This window comes from Pyrgilauda ruficollis, unplaced genomic scaffold (assembly GCF_017590135.1).
Source record: "Pyrgilauda ruficollis isolate IOZ18807 unplaced genomic scaffold, ASM1759013v1 scaffold13, whole genome shotgun sequence".
Classification (NCBI taxonomy): Eukaryota; Metazoa; Chordata; class Aves; order Passeriformes; family Passeridae; genus Pyrgilauda; species Pyrgilauda ruficollis.
Window position 1 is genome coordinate 5,694,768 of NW_024511432.1, and position 23,255 is coordinate 5,718,022.

Sequence of the window (23,255 nt, forward strand, 5' to 3'; positions counted from 1 at the left end):
CCAAAACAGTCAAGTTCAGTCACAGTAGTTTTATTTCTATTCACTTACACCTACTGATGTACTCACACACTGTATCACTACAAAAAGGAACCTTACTTTAGTTTTCATGTACTTGAAGGATCATATTATTATTACCTTACTATTCTAACCTTGACTCACAGCAGACACATCTCCCCTTCTTTCCTCTTTCTATTAAGTTAGAACCAAAAATCCCTGACACACAGTTGCTTGTACTTCCCTCAAAGGGACAGCTAAGCTGGGCAGTCTGATGTTCTCAGGCTTTCTGATCTGCAAGACACAGATGCCTCTGTCAGTTAAGTTCCTTTCATCCACAACACAGTTAAACCCACCAAACTAAGACCACCTCTTGCAGCAGTTTGCACAAGCTGATTCTGGCTCCAGCAGGTCTCAGGCTAAATGTACTTCATGGACTTTTATACCAAGCTCCTCAGCCAACAAAGCTTGTGGCTCCTACCAAAGTGCCCAAATCAAGTATGTTTACATAAGTTTACATAACTAGAGGAATTTGCAGTTTTCCAGAAGAGACTGTACCACTGCAGCACACCAAACCCCTCTCCTCCCATTGTAGTATCTCCCAGTAGGTATGTCAAGGCCAAGGGTCTGTACCAAGGGTCTTTCAGGGGAAGAAGAGGCAGATGAAGATCAGTTCCCAAACTATTATAGTTTATAGGACTGAAAAGTGAAAGACACAATCAGCAGCAGCATAAACATAAAGCTGAATTCCACCAGCACATTCTTGACACAGAGATTCTGTTAAAATCTGGATGCAGAGTAACCCACTGGAGGGCCACTCATACATTAAGAAATTCAAAAACAGCCTCACTGCTTAGATGTTTACTTGTCTGCCTGCTGACTCATAAGAAGAAAACTCCACAATAAAATCACCAAAACCAGAATGCAGAATGCATTGAAGTTCCTGAAAAGCCCTACAAAGCCACAATCTAAACTGCATCAGGAGCCAGAGTAACATCCAAAACAGGAATGCAAGTCCCACAATAGCCTAAACATTACAGAGCTTTACAACTTTAGAAGTGGACCATCCTCATGCTGCTCCTGCTCCAAAATGCACCTTCAAAGGGAAGGTTATGTGAAGAGGCTTATTACAGTACCTTTAACATCTCATTCTGAGGCTCAAGGATTTGCTTTTCTGGTGTCCAAACACTACAGAGCCAAACCAGGCCCACCAGAGGAGTGCCAGGAACACCCTCTACACCCAGTGACTGCAGCCAGGAATAAAGCTGGCTGAGGAAAGAGCTGGGCACCAATGACAAAAATGGCAAAAAGGTGGAACCTTCTAAAGCTACAGGGATGGTTAAGCTGGAACAGACCATTTAGCTCCAGATGTCACCTCAAAGCCAGGGGAAAAATCTGGTTTTTAACTTTGTGCTAAGCAGAGATAGACCTCCTTGGAAAACCTCTTCCAGTCCCTGAGGAATCACACACAGGCTGATGATTTTAATACACCCAGCTGAAGCCCATGAACTTGTCTAGTACTTCATGAAGCCATTTACACTTTTGTCACTGCAGAGACTGACAAAAGATCCAATGCTCTCAAGACTTTCTACAGCAGTCATTCAGACATGAGTTAATTCTTTTCCCTCTAGTGTGTTTAAGAAATGCTCACATGGAGCAGCTGAAGTACAAGCTAAGGAGGAAGTATTGCTTTTGTTTAGACTCTCTAAAAGGCAGGCAAGACTTTCAAAAAACAATTAGTAAGAAACAGTCCTCTGTGACTTCAGACTATAAATGAAGGGGCATACAGTGGAGGTTTGGGGAAGAAGAGACCACAGCAAATTAAATAAATTTCATAAATAGGAAATAATAAATTTAAAACATCAAACAAGCAGACTTTGAAATAAAATATAGAATAGCCTGGGCTCAACTCTAAAGATGGTACAAGGTACCTAGAGCTTCCGTTGATCTTCCTGTACTATCACTCTGGAAGTAAAACATCACAAGTCACAGCCTGAAAGAGTCACAACCAATTAAGAAAGGCTCTTGCTGACCACTCTTCCAGACATTTCACGCCTCACCAAAAGCCCCCAATACCTAATGCTAAGCCTTGTACAGCCCTCCCTAAAGGCAGCTGCCCAAACAACCCCACATCTTGTTGGGCAGCCAGCTGGGCCACCAGCATCCTGGGCTTCTCCGGTGCCCAGGGGCCTCATACTTCCCTCCTCAGGTTCCCGAGCTCCAACTGCCCTCACCCCTCCCTCCTCAGGACACCCAGCACCCACTGCCCTCACACCTCTCCCTCAGGACAGCCAGCACCCACTGCCCTCACCCCTCCCTCCTCAAAACACCCAGTGCCCACTGTCCTCACACCTCTCCCTCAGGATGCCCAGTACCCACTGCCCTCACACCCCTCCCTCCTCAGGACACCCAGCACCCACTGCCCTCACACCTCTCCCTCCTCAGGACAGCCAGTGCCCACTGCCCTCACACCTCTCCCTCCTCAGGACGCCCAGCACCCACTGCCCTCACACCTCTCCCGCCTCAGGACGCCCAGCACCCACTGCCCTCACACCTCTCCCGCCTCATGGCCGAGCACCGCAGCGCCTCGTGCTCCAACGGCCCTCCAACAGCAACCGAAGCCACCCTGCCCGTCAAGGCGGTCCCGCGCTGCTATTGGCTGCCGCGGCCCTCGCTGTCCTCCCATTGGCTGCCGGGCGGTCGAGGCCCGCCCCGCCGGCACACCCCTGTTCACCCGTCGCGCCCCGAGGGCTGCGGTGGTTGCGCGGCCCTCGCTGTGCCTTCCCCGGCCTTCGCTGTGCCTTCCTCGGCCCCCGCCGTGCCTTCCTCGGCCCCCGCCGTGCCTTTCTCGGCCCTCGCCGTGCCTTCCTCGGCCCTCGCCGTGCCTTTCTCGGCCCTCGCCGTGCCTTCCTCGGCCCTCGCCGTGCCTTCCTCGGCCTTCGCTGTGCCTTTCTCGGCCCTCGCCGTGCCTTCCTCGGCCCTCGCCGTGCCTTCCTCGGCCGCTGCCCCGAACACCTCCCCTCTGCACAGCAGCACCGTGCACCCAGCCCACTGCTGCTTTCCTTCCTTCCTTCCCCTTCACCGCCTCACCTGCCCAAGGCACCGCTGGCCGCTCGGAATCTGCCGGGATCTCCAGAAGTGGGAAAATTGCTACCTTGGCTCCTTCAGCGAGGGCGGTGTTTTGGGGAAAGCCGTGAAACATCTTGAAATAATTACCAGTTTGTACAAACGAAAAGCCTTTTGTTTCTTTAAAGGGGAAAAACACACTGTGCACCATAGAATTAGACGCTCCAATTATAGATACTGATGGAGTAACATCTATTCCAGTGTTCAGGGTGGGAGAGAGCAGCAAGGATCCATGCACCACCTTGGATCCTCCTCGACTCACAAAGACAGCTAGCACCAAGCTGGAGGCTGGTGACAATATGGGGTGACAAACACTGCACCAAAACACACTCAAGATGCCTAGCTCACATGGATCTATGTGATGGGTTTGTCCCCCCAGTATTTCATTTCCTTGAAACAAATGAGTAACTGACTATTTCAGCCTCTATTCCGTATTTTTCTTCCTCCTAGAAATTCCTTACCCTCTACCATGAGGACTTGAATTGAAAGCCTGGCCACGTGCCCCCTTTGCATTCAGACACAAAAAAAGTTAGAACAAACTCACATTTTAGGTTGTTTGGGCTGGTTGGGTTTTTTCGTCTTGCAGACTTTGAGCCAAGTTTTGCCATGGAGGTGTTTGACTCATCGTTTCTAACATTTTAGACTCCCAACAGTAAAGCACGTTAATCTTGGACTCGTTCTGGCAGTAAATGTAACGTGACTCCTCGGGGCTACTGGGCCTTGTGACTGTTCCAGCAACCATCAAAGGGGAGCTGGAGTTTTGGAAAAACACCGACTGGAAGCATTTCACCCTGCACGTCATTGTGCCAGTGGCGAGAGCCCCACAGCTTCATCCACAGGGCCAGGGAACAGCTGGGGTCAGAGGCCACCCCGGTCACATCTAGCAAACACTTCGCTAAACCTCTTCCTGTGAATCCCTTAAGCCCTCGGTGTTCCTGATTATGGAAAGGGAGAGCACTGCTCCACACCTGGTCGCTGATCTCTGAAGGGTTAAGCTTCAACAACAATTTCTCAACTATTTCCTAATTGTCTGCCTGCCCTCCCACCTAGACTGCCATACATACTCAAGCGCTTTTTGCCAGCCGTTTTGCATACACGAGCAGAAAGAAAACTCTCCAAGAAAGCCTTCACAGGCCTTAGAGAGCATGATGTACTCACACAGGCATCCTGCTGAATGCACTGCAGGATGTGCTTGGCTGGAATCAGGAAGTCTATGAGGTAGTGCAGTCCATCCCCACGGTACGTCTTCTCCACCACATCAAAAACTTGGCACAGCACAGTGGCTGCGGTAGCCTCAAATGGAGGGTAGAGTGCTGATAACGTACTCTGAATGCAGCCGTCCAGGGATTCCGAGTCCTGCCGAGAGAGAAAGCGTTAGTGGCACCAGGGCACGGTCTGCCCAACGCCCACGAGCGCAGCCACCTCCAAGCGCAGGAGGAACGAAGATCAAAGGAGCCAAGTGCTGTCCTTCCTAGCTTCTTTTGGCACTAGCGACTGCAGGTAAACACAAAAAAGCTCTCCCAAAACAGGAGTGGAGCGCTCGCAGAGCGCTGCGCGCAGAATTGCCAGCTTTTGCTTACGCAGCAAGTCCTTCTCCTGCCTGCGCGGGGTGGGGCGGCTGCTAGACCACACCGCAGCACGTGAGCGCCTGCGAGCGACACAGCCCTGGGGTGGGCGCATCACCCTGCTGTGGGCACTCCGTGCTGCTGGGCTAAGGGCAGCTGCAGTGGGCTGAAGCTCCTCAGGCTCCTGTGCTCTGGAGTCCCAGCGCGGGATAAGGTGCCAGAGCTGTCTGGTGCTGTGGAAGGTCATTCACCAGAGCGACTCCTCGTTACTCAAAGCTGTTTGCCTCTCGTGAAAGGCGCTGCTGCAGGAGCCAGGAGTTTTCTGCCGTGTGAGATGGCTCACGCCAGGATTCACACAATGTGTGTGAGCAGGGCTGCCTGTGGTCCCTGAGCACACCCGTTGATACCTAGGATGCTTGTTCGGGGGGATCAGAGGCAATGGCTTGCCTGCATGCACCTTCATTTGGGAGAACCGGCCAGCCAGAGCCTGCCCGTAGTGTCAGGACCAATTCCAGAGCTGGAGGCCAAATTCTGAGTTATTGCATGGGTGTAAATCAAGAGAGCTCGCCAAAAAGTAACAATTAAAAAAAATATATAAAGCTGTACATATCTGGAGAGAGGATCAGGATCGCTCCTTTCTTTTCTATTTTAGAGGGGATCCCTTGGGCTACCTTACAGCCACTGGGAGTAAGTTTTGCTCCAAAACCAAATGAAAGTTTACTCAGGTGTCTGGCCAGATCCTCATCTGATCCAAATCCACCTCCTTTCACTAGAGACAAAAAAAGCACTTCAGCTGCTTACGCAGAAGCTCTACAGCCTCCTGTAGAACAGGAACAACTACATGAACATGCCTGAAAATACACTTCAGTCCCACAGCAAGATTGGGAGAGAAAGTTAAACAAAGCAGTGCCACAACAGCTTACACCACAAGCAGGGAACAGTAAAACAAGGGGATCAGGAGGAAAAAAATGGTTTCACTGCTTCCACTCCATTGCAGCACATCACTGAAGATGCCTCCACCAGCCTGAGAAAGTCCAACAGTGTCAGAGCAAGCCTGAACTGACCTGCAGCCCAGCAGAGATGATGCTCCTCACACAAGCCTTCCCACCTCTTGCAGCTTACTGATCTCCAAGTTCCTCCTTCAGAGGGTTGGGTGTTTAAGCACAACATAAACTCCCTGCTGTGATGCAAAGCCCCCTTGTAGGACAGCCTGTGGGACTGCACAGGAGAGGTGAGGATGCCCAGGTGATGCCTCCACAATCCCTGCCTGCAATGAGCTGGCAGAACTACGGTGACAGGCAAACCACACACTGCCTGTGGGACAGTACTGCTTCCTTGCCTTTTCTGCTGTTTCTCCTGATGTCAGCATAAGCAAGGCTAGATGGATGGCAGCAGGCTCCTAAAGTGTCCACACCTTTTCTGAGAGACCAGCTGCCTCCTGCAATACTCCAGGCCAATGCAACTAGGTAAACAGAGGTTAAGGAGCTATTTTTCATACACATAGAATCATAGATTATCCTGAGTTGGAATACTTAATCCAGTATTCTTAAACCAAGAACTCCAAAAGCAAGAGCCCGTGTGCACACTCCCAAGAGCTGAATTCTAGGGAATGAGCATTTAACCCCAATTCTCAATAGGAGGAGAAGGCTATTTTAAACAATTTACTTTCCACTCAGAAAAATAATAACCTCTGTTGATACCAACCTGCCCCAGCAAGTGCCTGTGACCTTGTCAGATAAAACTGGCCTTCACACAGGTGCTCTCCCACCCCCCCAGTCACCTTCTTGGGCACTATCACAGTAGCATTGCTGCTGGCAGTATTTGACAATCTCCCTCTGACCCTCCACAGCCTACAAGTTCAAAACATCAGTCAAAACCAGCTTTGTTCTGCACCATCTGCTGTCCCCATGCTCTGCTTGAGCAAAATTCTTTCAGATATCAATCCCTCCCCAAAATAAATTTGTTAAGTTCACTGTTGCAAATAAAACAAAGAAGTCAAAATATTTGCACATGAGTCAGTGCATCGCTCTAAGGTTCTCACACCATTCCTGCTGCCTTAGCCTTCACAAAACAATTATTAACATTGGCACCAAATCAAAAATCCTTTATATGGTTAAAATAAACCAGGTCGTACATTATCCTTCCTTTAGTAAAATACAAAATAACCATAGCCTGTAGCCATTGCAGAGTGCAGTGCTAACTGCCCTCCCAAGCACAGAGGCTTTATCTCCCTCTGGCTAGATTATACCACAAAGCCACAATAGCTGTGTAGATTTCTAAGGGATAGAGAGAAGGTTTCAACCACTACCTTTTGGTAGAAAGAGATGTTTGCACCAATCTCTGCTAATTCTGCAGGAAACCCCCAGACAGGAAGTAGATTCCCACATCCCACTGTGCTGCATTGGATTGTAGCACCAGCATCCTTGGGAGGCTACAGAGCACAGCAGCCTCCGTGTGCCACAGATGAACTTGGAGGTGGCACTGCTCTTCAGTGCTCCCACCCAGGATGGTCACCCAGGGATAGCTCCTGCCTGGAAGGAGGGTGAAACGTGGCAGTGCCTCAGAAGCCACCTTGAAAATGCAGCGGGTAGAACATGGCAGAGCTTGGAGCCTCCAACAACAACAGATTCTCCTTCAGTAGGGGACTCATTAACCCAGCTTACAATCCTAGGGATGGGGCTGCTTATTTGCACTAATTAACTTCTCAGACTGCAGAGGGGCTGGAGGAAAGCACCTCAGCCAGGACTGCAAGAAGCCTCACGGTCCTGCTGTGGAATGCCAGAGCACAGATGGGCAGCCTTGCCCATCCAGCCTGCCAGCAGGGCCAGCTGCCCTGCACTGGAGGAGACGTGGTTTGCAGGCACAGGGAACTCATACAAACCAGAGAAAGGGATGGTGCCCTCTGGTCCTGAGGCTGATAAACCTGAAGTCTAGAGCCCATCTCATCATGGAATCATAAATGAGTAATGAAGGGACCACTAGAAGTCGTCTAGTCCAACTTCCCTGCTCCAGAGTACCCCAGATCATACCAGGAGCCCCCTAGACCCCTGCAGGGTCTCCTAGAGCATGTTACTCCAGACAGCTTTTGAATATCTCCAGAGAAGGAGACTCCACAATCTCTGGGCAACTTGTCCCAGAGGTTCCATCCATTGTCTCAAACGGGCAGTGTAACCCCCAGCAGGCACAAGGAGAAACTTTTGTGACCTGGGATAAGTGAACAGCACCCAGAGAGAAAGAGAACAAACCAAACCTAAAATATCCATGGAGGAGGCACTCCTGCCCCAGCACATTTCCACTACAACCAGCTCACAGTGGTCCCCAAGAGCTGGCAGAGTCTGGCACAGAAGCCTGCTGAAAAAAACAGCCTCCTTCAGGGACTGCACATTTCAAGCTTCCCTGCTTCCAACACTGTTGCCACATCCCTCTCACAAGAAAGGTCCTGGATATGTGCTCCTTTTCAGCCACTGGGCACAAACCACCAACAGGAGCACTTTCCAAGCAAGCCAGAGAGCATCTCTGCAAGCAAAAGGAGTCTTGGGATTCAAATGATTCTTTGTCAATAGCACAGGAGGACCTATAAACTCCAGCTCACTGCCACCACTCCACCACACCTCCCAAAAGAGAAACATGCTTTTAAAATAACTCCTCTATAAATCAAGGCGCTAAATAAAGCCCAGGTTAAGGTCATGTCCGGCCAAACTGGCTTTCACTGCTGCTCAGCTGAGAGCCAGCTGCCAGTGCAGGGGCTGGAGCACAGGGACAGAAGAGGAAAGCACCACACAGGGATGGGATGGGATGGGATGGGATGGGATGGGATGGGATGGGATGGGATGGGATGGGATGGGATGGGCTCCATGGGCTGGGCTCCATGGGCTGAGCCATGTGACAGGAATGACCTAGCGTGGTCCCACCCAGGAGGCCAGGGGAGCAGTGAGAACCCAGGAGGACTTCACAACTGGCAGAGGGCTTTGGTCTGAACAGTGAGGGGGTGGGCTGCTCTCTTTCCCCTGCATATCACAGGAGCCACGGATGCTGTGACAAATAGAACAATAAAAACTGTTGTGGCAAATCTCTGCTGCTCAGCCCTTAGAGCCCCACTCCATCACAAACTGCAGCAAAAACCAGGAGTCAATCAAAAATGAAGCTACGAGTGCCTGGGCAGAAGAGAAGCCCAGCAGCTGTTGCAACCTTGCTTAGGGATGTATCTACTTCTCCTGGTGCAGCAGACACTGCAGGTTGGAAGAGGAGCCTGTCATGAGGCATCTGGAGTAATCAGGCACTTCTTAGGCTTTTCTAGGTGCACTGATTGAATTTTCTGCCTACGTTTGTGGGCATAAGGAGAGCAATATAGCAGCTCCAGCCACTGGGAACTCCTGTCATTCTACATTTCTTTCTTACTCAGGACTGAACTTCTTCCTCTTTGGGACCTACTGCTCACCAATTAAGTCTGAACCTTGAAGAACCTCCTCCAGGTTTGGAGAACAAAACGTCTGCCTGCCTGGGGAGCACAGAGGTCATCCCCAAGGTTACATACACACTTCACACAGCATCAGAATATCTGTGCTCTTCAAGCAAGAGACAGCAACCCAAGCGTCTTCGGACAATGTAAATCAGTGCAGGGGAGACCTGCAATGCTTCTGGACTGACCTGGGACAGCAAAGCCTTGGCAGCATTTTCCCCACAACTCACCCAAGCACTTTGCTCATTTTGCCTACAGAGTACTGAGACTTGGTCAAGGCAAACATGAAGAGGCACAGATCTTCCCTGATGACAGCCCAGATGCTGTCTGCAGACTACTAAAAAAGATTATTTTTGTGAGACCAGACTAACAGTTTGACTAACCCATGACTTATGGCAGACAGTGCTCCTTTCCAGCAGGCTGGACTGGCCCATGTAACATGCTGAGGATTCATCCCGCAACAGGAATTTAGTTCAAGAACCTACAGCTCTGCTTTCACAAACCTACACTCTCATTTGAGCTGCCAGAGAATGAAACTACATGTCCCAAAGTGCCTCAGTTAAATCCAGAGCTTGCCATGGCTTGGCAGAGCAAGGAGCATAGCTGGGCAGTGGAGCAGAGCCCAGCGAGGCTGCGAGCACAGCGAGTGGTGCCCATGGTACACCCAGCTCTGAGTCATGGAGTGTCTGGGCTCCTGCTCAGCAGGGAGACCTTGCCAGAGCTCCCACAGCTTTGTCCTTCTTCTGCTGGCTGCCCTGAGCATGGCCACGTCCTGCACGCACCCACTTTGTCCCCTCTTGCCCAGGTGCCAAGACACAGTGCAAGGGCAGGGCAGTAGAGACCAGAGTGTGCAAAGGTGAGGGGAAGAAATGACCCAACCCTCCCACACCCCAGACTGGAAAGGAGAAATAATAGCAAAACTGGGGAGAGGCAGAGCTCCAAGCAGCACAACACAGCGCCTGCCCATGGCTCCCAGCCAGCTTTGGGACTGGGGGAAAAGGAGCTCACAGCAGGCGCTGAGCAGGGCCGGGTTAGCTGGTCCCTCCGCCAGCAAAGGCTGCTGTGCTGCACCACTTGGCTGGGGCTGCTCAGATCTCAGCTGACGTGAGAAACCTCCTTTCCAGTAAAAACAGACCTCTGGGCTTTCCATGAAGCCTTTCCACTTTCTGACACAGAGCCGAAAGACAGACTGCTTTCCCTTTAAATAAAGGAGACATTTCTGTGTTCAGAAAGGTCTCTGGCTAAAAAGAAGGCTTGTTTTTCTGACAAAATTTGAGATTTCCCACTCCATTGCTGCAAAGAGAACCCTCCCAGCCCCATTTCCTGAGCTGTTCTAATCACAGCGGCAATGAGTTCAAGAGAGAAAAATCTTCCCAGAGCAAGTGCCAGCTCCCCCCTCCACTGCTTGCTCTGAGGCTCAGGGGGAGGCTGAGAAGAGGGCGCCTGCCTTCGGCACCCTGCCTTCCTCTGGATAAAATAATGTATTATTAAGAGGTGCAGCTATAGAGGTAGGCATTCCAACTCCTGTAATTACACCACCTTCCTGTGAGATAACCAGGAACAGCTCTACCTGCTCTTTGGGCTATTGTTTTAGGCTTTTCAGGGAGAAAAGCACAGCACCCAGTTCCACTTGGGAGGCAAGTGCTTGCAGTCTCACCCAGGCCAGCTTTGCTGAAGGGCTGTACCTCCAAAAGCAAGCTGCTTTCTGCATGCCACCATGGCATCCCTGGCAGAGGGCATGGCTGTAGCCTGGCTCAGCTCCCTTACACTGAGGCAGGCAGGACTGCTCCATAGCCTGTGGATAAACCAGCTCCTACAGCTTTGCAGGGAGTGGTGCTCTGCAGACAGAGCTCAGAGAATCATTTCCAGATGCCTCCCTCTGTTCTCCCAGTCCTACTCCGTGTTGACGCGGCTGCGGCAGCCAAAGCAGCTCCTACTGGGCAGCACACAGGATTATCATTCCAGGCACTGCAGGAAAACAAGCGCTTGGAAGCGATTAACTCATGATCTCTCATTTAATTAAACAAAGGGAAAAATGATGTATTTGCTTTTCAGCCCGAGGTCCCTGTTCTGCGCATGCTGTAGGTCTGGGCGTGCGCAGCTGGGGAAAGGCAGGCCCAAAGCTGGGTGATCTCTCCAAGCTCGGGCTTGGTTTGTTTTCGCTCAAGGGGGGACACCCCAGATTCCTTTGAAAGTGAAGCATGACCTCCTGTGAGCTTTGAGCTTTGGAGTGCACAACTACACCACAGCTGTCCTTGTGCTGCAGCAAAAGGCAGGGAATAGCAGGCAGCAGAGGCAGCCTGGTTCAGGTTCATCCGTGGCTCTGCACCACACTGCAGGTGCCTAACACAGGCATTATCATACAGCAACATGACTGGTCACCTGAGCCTGCTCCCCAGCCCAAGACCCCTGTTTACTTGGCTCCAATACAGCACCTTCCCCCTAATTCACCTTACTTCTCTCTACCTTTCAGGTATTTGTACTCCAGCTTTTCCGGAGAAGAGATTGTAACTTTCTCCTTTGTCTGTGCAACATTCAACACATCAGAAGAGCTGCTGAAAACTGCTGAAGATTAAAGAGGCCAAAGTGGGGGTGACCCACAATCTGAGAAAGCTGTCTTTTAGTCAGAGTGAGGAAGAACTGGGAAATGAAGCATTTCCTCACAGGGACACATCTTGCTCCCTAATGAGTTCTCAATGTACTGAGCAGGAGATAGGTCTTTTATCCATAGCAACAAATGAGCCCTGATCTCAAAGACCAGTTACTTTCTATCAGAAATAGATTAAGGAGATGGTATAGGCGTTTAAAGGGCAGCTGAGTGAACAGATCAAAGCCCTGTCCTTAAACAGACATCTTCCAAGTGAAACAAGGACCTGCAAGTGGATGAGAAGAGCTGTGTATAAAACAGCATCCTACAGCTGGACGCCACCTTATTTTGGTTTAGTTTAATCAAGGGATTAAGTCCTTAATCTGAAATAACTGTCTAAGCACAGATTTTTTTTTAATATCACTGGCATAGCTCTAACAATGCAGTTAATTAAACAGGTTGTACTCTGTATGCTGCAAAGCTTTGGGTACTTTTAGAACAACCTTCCCAGCAACAGACTCATGCTGGAAGAGCATGAGTGCTGGCAGCCATGGTTTCACTGCCCATTGTTAGCCATGTGCACCTTTCCACCTCCTCGAGGCTGCCTGGAGCTCTCCTCTCCACTCCTGCCAGCCTGCACAGGCTGCCCTGCCTTGGGCACCAACACTCTGCCCGTGGCACCGTATGCCACAGTCCAGCCAGGGACCTCCACATTCCAAGTGTCATGTTCCTACAACAGGCCCAGACAAGGCTTGCTAAATCCTGTTAGATATCACAGTGAGAGCCAAGAATTTCACAGGCTACTTCTATACAAGTCCTAAGACATTGCAGCCAACTCCCATTCTTTATAGGGCTCAGTCTACAAATGCACTAAAAACCTTTTTCTCTGCTATTGAACAAAAGAAATTGCTTGAGCTCATGCACCCCATTATTAGTGATAGGATTTGCTCCGCTCTCAACTTCAGGCATTGGCATCCATCTGGCAAAGCAACCCAAGCAGCAGCATGTTGAGCCCCTTCTTATTTCTGCCTGATGGGTACTAACAGGACACTCCTGGCAGATGAAAGATTTCTTTACACTTAATTTCTAAGTAAATTCTTCACCAAACAGGTCAGCTCATTTTAACACCTTTTAGTCATAGGCATTAGGCCATAGCCAACCCCTTGTGTTCAGACACCCATCTGGGGGCATCTTACAACAGATGGGCAGCCGCCTGTGCTCAAAAAGAAAATGATAATCCTTCATCAGGCCAGCTGATGGGTGCCAAAAACGATCTTCATGGGGTCCGTACTTAGAGTATTAGTTCTGTGCCAGTGTTGCACGCATTCTGGACTCACATTCAGATCTCACCCCTTCCTTTTGCGAGGTGCATGAGCTGCTGGACAAATTCCCATGGGGACTGGTGGATTCTCCATGTCTTGCAACCTACATAACTGAGGGTGGATGCCACAGAAAAAATATCCTCTTTTAGTTAAAGAGCTCCCAGACTCCATATGGAAGCTAGGTGACACTCTACAGTCCCAATATCCCATAACAGATGAGCCATAGTTCCTTTTGGCCTTAAACACACTGTGTTACCATGTGCTCATGAAATATGAGTCTTGCTATGTCGGAGGGGGACAGAAACTGCTCTGAAGCAGAGCTGCAATTCCAGGAGGGGATGGCTGAGCACATGGGAACACAGTAAGTGTAGAAGGACCTTCCTTGGAGGAGCACATCCCTGCACACCATTCATAGGAGAAGCACTCAGCAGCAGTCATCAGATGCCTCTTAGGAAGGGGCTGTGAGGAAGGAGGAGCCAGAAGGACAGAGCAGGCAGCTCAGAGATGTCCACGGTTATGCCAGCTCAGCCATGGGCCACTCCAAGAAGAATCAGTCTGTGCTGAAGAGGGGAGAAGTGTTCCTGGTCAGGGGGACCAAGATTTCTTCCAAGACTCTCTGAGTTCACTGGGGAACAGACACGTGTGCTCAAGTTCTCCTCCTGCCCCTAAGCAGCAAACCTGGGACAGATTCAGACGAAAACATTTCCCCTGTATTTGGATACAACACTAAATGCATGCCTCCCGGAAAGCAAAGTAAATCAGTCATAAATTCAGGGCATTTCTTTCATTAAACTCCCGAGTTAGAAAGGGGTGAACACAGGCTTTTAAAGCTACTCCCTTTATAGATTTTTTTTTTCCAAACAGAAAACAGTCTCACGTGTCCCATTATTTCCATACATATCAAAGGAGGGTGGAGATTTAACTAGCAATTTCTAAAAGATCTTTGTGCACAGAAGGGATGTATGCCAAAACGTGGGTGGTTATAAGCCCAAACACAAAGGAGAATACATCCACAGGCATTTTTCCCCTTGATCCATTAACGGGCCTGCATACCAGCCTCCTGAACATATGAGAGGGACCTTGTTCAAAAGGTAAATGTATTCAGCAAGATGACAACAGACAGCAAATAACCCACATCCTTTAACCATGATGGAGGCTCAGCAATGCTGGGGTTTTGTTGGGAGGCACTGAGACTTGACAGGCAGCCTCAGGGAAGGTATCCTCCTGAAGGAACCTGCTCAGGAAGCCTCTGCCACACCTAACCCAGGCTGCAAAGCTCAAGGTGGACACCTAGCTAAGGTCATCAGAACTCCAGCAGCTTTCCTTCTCTGCGGCATACAAACCACTATCCAGCCACAGCAGTGTGCCCCATTGCAGAGGGCACCGTGGAGAATCCCCTTTACCCCATCCATCAGTGTCCAGGAGGAGCACATGCAAGTCTTCTCTTCAGCTGAGCCATTTGAAATCAATGGCTGGTTGCACCAGTGAAGCAAGGGTTCATCCTGGGCTTCCCAGGCTGATGGCAGGATGGCAAATCTGAGCAGACAGAAAGATTTTCAGATTCATTCTGTGCTGCTTTGATCTTGGAAGTTTCAGCTTGGTGTCCAGTGATGCAAAAAATAGGATACATATGAAACCAGCACTTACCACAAGAAAGGCCCCATTTTTTGTTAATATTTTAATGAAAGACTAAGCCAGCCAACAGAGATGAGGCACTTGGTGTGGCAGAGAGGTATAAGCACGGCCAAACCTTCAGAATCAACAAGGGCATGTCTACTCACTTCTCTGAGCTGCAAACCAGGTACTATGAGTGGTGCAAAAAACACAGAGCATCCCATGGCCAGAAGTGGGCAGCTTTACCCTGATAAGCTCGCCTTGCTTTTTACTGCTCTTCAGTCAGCAACACATCTGGTCCCAGTGCGACTACTCACTTTTTCAGACCTTGGCAACACTGAGTTCTGCAGGACTGGAACAGGGGTTTCCATCATGAATTAACAGCCAAGAAGAGGAACAAAAAGTGCTCTGATACAAGTGCCTGCAGGTGGGTTCAGTTTATAATTTCTGTAGGACACCTTGATTGTTTCAACAGAGATTTTTTCAACACTTCAGTGCTAAAGGAGCCTGTAGTCCCTGGATGTGACTTCCACCCACACTCAGCACCAATGCTCAGGTTAAGGCTGTGCACAGCCTGTAGGATGATAAAAATTTTACACAGATTGGTTGCAGACAGGGTTATGTTTGAGATGCAACTAGAAAATGAGGCTCTGTGAGCTGAGCACTGTGCCTGTGCTCTAGAATTTAGAGGCAGACATGCTGGCTATCTTGTCTGAAGTGACCAGCCACGAGATGCTGACAAGGCTCTCATGTTATGATCTCTTTTGCCATAGCAAGGTATGCCTTCAGTGCCAACTGCCCAAGTGCTGACACTCAGCATAGAGTCCTCCTTGGATACCTGCATTGTCTCACTGTAAGCACCTGCTGCCTTCCACTCCCATGTGGTACTAGAATACATTTGGCAATTTCTACAGGGAAATACCTGGATGCAGCTGGCCTGTCACCTGCATTCAGCTATTATTTTTATTGTTACAATGAACGGCATGTTCACCTGCCCAGGGCTTTTGAAAATAAGCTGGGCAAAATGCAAGTTGTCAACCTTGTTACACCAGAGGAGGTGCTTTCAAACTGCTTCCATGTGCTCAGGATTATGTCTCTGGACTTTGTCTGTGTTCCAACATCTTGCTCATGGTTTTGGCACAGAAATAAAGAAAGAAGATCCCCAATGCTTAAAGCTCTTTGTGATTCCCAGACTCATTTCCTTCCCACCCTGGGAGAAGACATAACTGGAGGAAGAAAGACCCTATTTTCTGCTAAAACCTATCCTCTCTCCTACCAGCACAGAGGTGCCACCAGAACTTCTCTGCAGGAAGCACCAGGAATGATAAATCCTGGGAATGCCAGGGAATGAAGATAGATCCCAAGTTACAAAAGCCATGATGGGTAAGCAAGGTACACAGAGCCCAGCCAGGCTCCTGCCCTGCTCTCACCATGGGGTTTGCACAGCTCCAGAAGTCACTTCTAGTGGAAGTGAGCTACTTTGGCCCAAGCTGTCTCACCCATTTGGTGCTCTGGGCATCTCCCAGCTGCCACAACCTTATGTACCCATACACTCACATCAGCTCTAACACTGAAACCCCATGAAAATGAATCACCTGCCTCACAGAGCCAGCAGTGGTGCCTTGCCAGACCTCCATCAGGAGCCAAGTCTCCAAGAGTCCTGCAGGCTGCTGGAGGCCATGGAAGTCTCCTACAGGCCAGCAGACTGACACACATTCACTGAGATCCAAATCTTTTGCCTGCAGGGTTTGTTTGATTTACCAGGACACAAAAAACTCAAGTTAATCAGAACAGCTTGGAGCTACAGTCACAAGTTGGTTGCTCACAGAAATGCACCTCCCAAAATGTAGATTGGTCTACCACAACATTGAGAACAGATACCTGCCATGGACCAGAGGTGTCCACAATGTGGCCAGCACTCACTGCTAGGTCTGGTGCAGCTTGGCCTCTGGTTCCTATTCCTTCCAGCTGCACTCAGGCCCTGAGAGGAACACGATCCCTCCTCAACAGTGACACACAGTCCCTGAATGCCCAACCACCCAGACTGTCATGGCACTGCTCCTCACAAAGCCCCCTGCTTCACACAGCTTTTGCATCACACATTAAAACAACATCAAGGAGCAGGGCTGAAGCACTTGGGTACCAGAAAGACACCTCCAACTTGAAGGAGCAGAGTGGTAGCAGCCAGTCTCTGCCTCCGGCCTCCAAGGGCAGAATTTCACAAACACTGCTCCAGCCCTTATGGCAAAATGCAGCCCATGAGACTGCAAGGGATGGCCCCAACCCTGCACAACCCCAAGAAGTGCTCTCCTTTGATTTCAGCTTCATAATATAACCTGCATAGGCCAAAAATTGCCAAGAACACACTGGGCATGGGATGAGGGAAAGAGGTCTTCTGACTGGGATGGAGAAGTAGAAGTGAGATGCCTCCACAGAAGAATAGCAGAGGAGAGCACATCATGGCTCTGACAGGCAGGTGAGGGCAAAGAGCACCACAGGATTCTCTGCAGAGGAGCTGGAGGGTGGTAAAGGGAAAAGATATGGGTCTAGAAACTTCACTCAACTTGCAGAAGTCAGAATTCAACTCATCCCTCAATGAAAGCCAAATTTCTGCAGGCTCAGAAGCTGAACTTTTAAAGGGCAAGGCACTGCCAGGCACAGCAGCAACTCAAGCTACTTGTCCTCCACATGGATTTTGTTCCCTCTGCTGTGGGGAAGCAGCCCATAACATAGCAGGACACCTCCAGGAGATTTGGCGTTGCTGGGCACATGGATCTCAGCCGGAGCCTAGGATCAAACCATCAGAAGCTAGACTGGTGCTCAGTGGGGTGTTACCACAGGGCCAGAGATCCCTCCAGCTACTGAGAGCCCAAGGCTGGGCACCTCTGTTTGCAGGGCAGTGCCAGTGTCACTGGGCAGGGGACAGCCCTGCAGCCACTCCAAGGAGTCTGGGTGTTCTGCTGCCCACTGGGCTCACCATCCTTTCCCCTCTCCAAACAAAGATTCCCACGTGCAGAACTTGACACCGAAAAGGAACGTCCCTGCCCAGCTCCAGGGGTTCTCTGGATGCCCACCCTGAGCAGGAGAAAAGGCTCTGCAAGAGGGCAATGCCCAGAGCAGGATTGGCAGAGTGAGGGCAGGAGGAAAGCCCGGCATCCAGGCAGCACAAAAGACAAGGCTATGCCCGAACTGACCCATCCCAGCTCCTCGCTCCGGCGCTGTAGCCCAATAGGCACCTCGCAGGGGTCAGTGCCAACAAGAAGTTTGTGTCCCTGCAGCCACCGCCCCGGACTGGCACCAAGAGTACGGTGTGCCACTCGAGTAACGGGAAATGCCAAAAGAGCTGTTTCCCACTCCCGGCATTAGCGCCGTGCGCTGGCTCCAGGCAGGCTGTCCCGAGAGCGGCTCGTCCCGCACAGCCCCGCTCGTGCCCAGGGCAAGAGCCCTTCGCTGAGATTTCCTTACCATGTTCCCGGCCTCCTTTATTCCCCCTCACTTCCAAAGACAGCGTTTTTTCTCTTTTTCCTCCATGTGTGCGACGGGGCGTCTCCTCTCCCCTCCGACGTGAACCACCGAAGCACTTTGAGTTCTGGACTGTAATCCAAGCCCTCACCGCCCCCAGCACAGCTCCAACTAATCTAACTCATGACACTACCGGGGCTGAGCAGGGGACCTCGAAGGTTTCTCTGACAGCCAACTCCAGCGCTAGACGGCACAGGGGCATAGCGAGAGCAAGGTGCCGCATCCCCCAGCCCTGCGGGGACCTTACGGACACGGCAGAGCCAGAAGCGCTCCCGGGCTGCTCCTTAGGGCTCCGCTGCTCCCCGCGTCCCTCGCAGCGCCTGGCCCGCCGCACAGAGCCGCTTAATGCGGACGCGCCGTGGCAGGGAGCTGCCTTCGCCCGGGAAGATCTGAATAGCGGCTGGAGGAGAATAAGGCAGGCATCCCGAGAAGGTCTCCAGCTTCCCAAAGAGGTTTCCAGCAAAATGCTCTCCCCTTGCCTCCTCTCGGCTTGTTTTTGTCTAAGTCCAGGGAAGTTTCTCCACTCCACGAGATCCTGAGGCGCCGCCGCAGGTTAAGTAAAATGCCGAGAAATACAGGGAGAGTGCTCTGAAATATTGTTTTTCTAACTTCTAGAAGGAAAACAGAGAGCAGTGACCGCTTCAGGCAACAGCAACAAACTGCATTGGGATCAGGCAAGAGATTGTAGAGACCTCACCCCCTCCCAAAGGAGTAAGTAATTTAACACGGCAAGTTTCTCCACCCCTCCATTAATTGTTTAAGATGGCCAGGGGCCAAAATACTGCCCGAGCAGTGGGGAAGGTCACCAAACAGGCAGGCAGCAGCCTCCAGAAGTGACAACGGGAAAGGGCAGAGCCACAGAGGCGGAGAGAGAGGAGAGAGGCAGGTGCCGCGGGGCATCCCAGGATCTGCTGACACACAAAGGCTTTGTGTAACGGGAAGCAGGGCGGGAAGTGACACACAGGCAAAACCTGGGCACGAGATGCAGGGCCTGGGACCAGAAACTGCCTCCCCAGGCTGAGCAGTGCAGGGTCTCAGCAGCCTCGGCTGGGACTGACCCTCCATCAAGGAGTTCACAGTGCTGGAACTTGGTTGTCCCCACTTATGGGAGAGGTCACACAAACTAATCCATCCCCAAGAGAGAGGGTGACTCAGGCAGGATGTGAGAACCTACAGCAGAAGGGAAGACATCTCCTCCTGCATGGACCAGCACAGGGTACTTGCCTGCTGCAGATTGAGCAACTGCTGCCAATAGCTCTGCTGCCTTGGTTCAAGGGGCAGAGTCCCACAGCCTTTCCAAACCCTAGTCCACAGGGCCAGCAGAAGAGGCTCAAGACCACCTTCAGATACTCCTCTCCCAGAGAGGATTGACAACAGTTTGCCCTAAAACCCCTTTGCATTTGATGGCCTCATCACATGTTTCCAGACCCAACCAGCAACCAGGAGTTTGAGCAGCTCCAAAGCCAAACATTCAATCCACCAGCTGCTTGGTGTGCTGCTGCATTTCCTTAAGCCAAAGAGATGTCCTGCTAAAAGGGGCTGGGACACTGACAGTGACCAGAGCTGAGCAGCTGTCTCGCTGTTCAGCACTTGGCTCTCAAAAAGCCCATGCTCCCAGAGGCTCCCCATGGCCTGGAACAGCCTGTCACCTTCTCCCCACCGCAGCACTCCATCTGTAGGCAGTGCCCATGTCAGGTGACAGCAGTTGCTAATGCCAAACTGGGTGAAGGAGAGCATCCCTGCCACCTCAGGTATTAACAACCCAGCACAGGCACAACCTAGTTATTGTCATCTGTAACAACTAATTTGAGATCTTCGATCTTGTCTGTGCATGCAAGAGAGCCACTTTCCCCCTCATATTCCTATCAGGAGGATGAGGAGCCTGGCAGACCTCCCCAGCAGAGCCTCTGACCACAGCTTTCAGGGTCTGTACAAGGCCTGGGTCTGTACATTTGCAGAGTAGCTTTGTCCTTCATCTATTCCTCCAGCACATCTCCCACGCAAGGAGCATGCCTACATTTGGCTAACCTTTGCAATATCTTCCTGCAGGTGCTGGGAGTCTCCCTAGGGACTGGCCCACTCCCAGAGAGGAGGGAGCAGGAGTGATGTCTCTGCAGCACACACGTGACTGGCCGTGACAAGCCCTGTGCTATCAGAAGTACCAGGCTATTTCTGTTGGAGGCATATCCCCATCACAGAATAAAAGGAGGTAGAAGAGATCCAACATGCCTCTCACACCCAGATGTTTTACAGAAAACTGTAGAAACGGTTTTATGTACTGTTTCTACAACTGCAGCATTACATTTATGTTTCCTTTCAAGAGGCCATGGCTGCCCAGGGCAGCAGAAATTGCAGAATCATAGAGAAATCCTGAGCTGGGAGGGACCCACAAGGATCAGATGCTATTCATTGTTCTGCACAGGACAACCCCAAAAATTATACCGTGTGTGATTGCACCAGCCTTGCACACAACTATTTTTATCTAGCAAACAGGTCACTGCAATTACCCTGGGTTCTGCAGAGGAACAAGTCTTCAAATAGAGATCTGGAGTCTCAAAAAAGTGTGGTAATCAGCAGCCTGGGTAACAAGCCTCGGCATTTTGGGGCTCTTCCAGTTGCAGGCCAGAGCTCCTGCTCCTTCAGAAGGGCTACCGCACACGCCAGGAGCTACCTCAGCTTTGAAACAGAGACAGGTGCTCCCCAGGCAGCACAAAGGGCAATGCAGAGCCAGGTAGGACTGGTACATCCCTACAGCCCATGGGGATGAAGGGGATGGAGCAGAGAACCTGCTCCCATGCTGTTACTGAACTGGTCAGGTCTCCTACACTCAGAGCTTTGGCAGCAGATCCAGGGTGAGCAGCTTTTGGCTTTCCTGTTTCCTTCAGGTGGCTTGCACAGGCCCAGGAGCACAAGGTTGTCTTCTCCTTTAGTTCTGAATTACCTGCTAAGGTACTGCCAAGCCACCTAATTTCAGCTCTCTGATGGCCAGAAAGAGAAAAGTGGTATAGGATCTTGCAGCATCCCCACAAACAGATGAGGAAGGCACCACAGAGGTACTCAGAGCCTTGTTCCTACCCCATTTCCCATGACAAAAGAAACATCTCCACAAACTCTCAAGCCAACACCACTCAGAAGGATACAGGGAAGTTGGCAGCACCATTTATAGAGGCTGCCAAACACAAGAGCAGCTTAGAGCCCAACCTCACACCTCCTCCCTTTCCTACACTGCACTTAAAGCTCAGGAGCACCTTCCCCCATACGGATTTCCAGGCTGAAGAACCTGAGTTCAGCTCACCCCCACCCCAGCCAGAGGCAGTGATGTGATTTCCTCTGCCATGGCACGGTGCTAAGGGGAACATCGCACTGCTGTTTACTCATGGCTGGTTCCTTATATAGTTTCCATTTTTTTTTAATTGCAAAGTGGCCTTTCCCTCTTCTGCATTGTAGATCCATTTCCCGCAAAAGCACATGGGAGACAGCTGTAGCCAGCACTTCAGTGGGTGTTAAACAGCCCCTCTTGACTGAGGCTGACAACAATGCCACGCTTGTTCCCAGCACAGTCTCACTCTGTCTCCTCGCAGGAGCAGCTCCTCGCTCTCGCACGAGGCCTGCGCGTTCATCAGGGCTGGTTTAATTGCTGAAGTCGCTGCGAAAGGCTGCTGTCATCCATGCTGGCAGAGATCTGAGTGCCCCAGCTTCACATCCCACAGACCCAGCTCCTTTGCATGGACTGAGGGAAAATTTTACTCCCAAGGGACTGCTTTGGTACCCACCTTCAGCAGCAGCTGACCATTGCTAAGCACAGCCTGTCCTAGAGGTGAATTACAGCAAAAGGCAGCAAACGCTGGCATTAGGAAGGATGGGAGCCACCCTTGGAAGGCTGTAGGTCCTCCCCAGAGTTGAAAGAAAAGGTAGTAGAAGAGGGATCAACTGTTCTGAAAATTTCAGAGGTTCTAATTTCAGACTCTCATATCTTTCCTCTCTCTTCCTTTCTCCTTTCCTGGATCTGGTTTCTGGAGTTGCAGTATTTCTCAAGTGCCTAAAGCAGTACCACATCCTCGAGCTGGGAGAGAGCACAGACAGAGGTAGGAGGAAGGGAAAGGACCTCTGCCTTTGGGTCAACACTTAGCAGAGTTCTGCTTATTTTTGGTTGTGCAAATCAGGAAATGCTCAATTCTTTTATGAATAGAATTCAGCTGTGCTGGAAACAACACAAGACAGATGTTTTAGATGCCAGATAAGGACATCTCCTGACCTAGGGGAAGTTGTGCAATATGGATGTTAGCAGGATGATTATATTACTGTGGCCAACAGCTCTTAGGAAAATACCCCCCTGAGCTCCCTGTTAGCTTAGAGTGATCACTGGTGCAGTCCTCAGCACAGAGAACCTTCTGTGGCCACGCAGACTTCTGAGGGAATGGAGATCCTGGGAATGGGCTGTGGTAGAGCACTACTCCAGGGTATATGGCTCCTGCTAACCCATTGATAAGTGGATGTCTGAATCTACTTCCAGGCATCTCATCACCAGACTGGGGCTCTCCACCAGCTCCCATGTCCACAGACATGGCAAGGCAGATATCCCATGGATTAAGCTGCACCCTGAAAGGAAAGGTATGTTACCAATCCCACCAAGCTATCCACGATGAACCCTCACAGAATATCCTAACTTGGAAGGGATCCACAAGGATCATTGAAGTCCAGCTCCAACCCTATATCCCTTCAACTTGGCAGCCTGCAAAACAGAGGAAGCTGCCAAGAAGCAGCATTAGACCCCACCCAGAACAAGCCTTAAAAACAGGGATAGATCTTGCTCAAAACACGGTTTGTGAAAGAAAGGCAACAAGTGATGCAGCAAGTAGAGGTGCAAGCAGCCCTTTGTACCAACTACACTTCAGGAAAGAACTAGTTCTCTCCCCCCATTTGGGAGACAAGAACAGGTTGTATGCAGTTTAATAACATTTAAACCTTTATTTCAGATCACAAGTAAAGCAGGTCTTGGCTTCACAAAAGCACATCTTGGTTTAACTAATTAATTTGATAATCCGCTATTTGCAATCCTCAGGAGA

General features: G+C 50.5%; 1 protein-coding gene across 5 annotated transcripts in view; it reads right to left on the reverse strand.

Moving 5' to 3' along the window:
• Window positions 1-18,267, reverse strand: part of PLEKHG4 (pleckstrin homology and RhoGEF domain containing G4) — an 85,453-nt gene extending 67,186 nt beyond the window's left edge. For all 5 annotated transcript variants that reach the window (XR_005954407.1, XM_041458583.1, XM_041458582.1 and 2 more), the window contains exons 1-2: window positions 18,133-18,267; window positions 4,279-4,476 (exon numbers count right to left, since the gene is read on the reverse strand). Coding sequence is in view for 4 of the 5 variants with exons in the window: in XM_041458583.1 (XP_041314517.1) it covers window positions 4,279-4,476; window positions 18,133-18,135 (201 nt within the window). In the remaining variant the exon portion in view is untranslated. The remainder of the gene's footprint in view (window positions 1-4,278; window positions 4,477-18,132) is intronic.
• Between the last annotated feature and the right edge of the window lie 4,988 nt (window positions 18,268-23,255).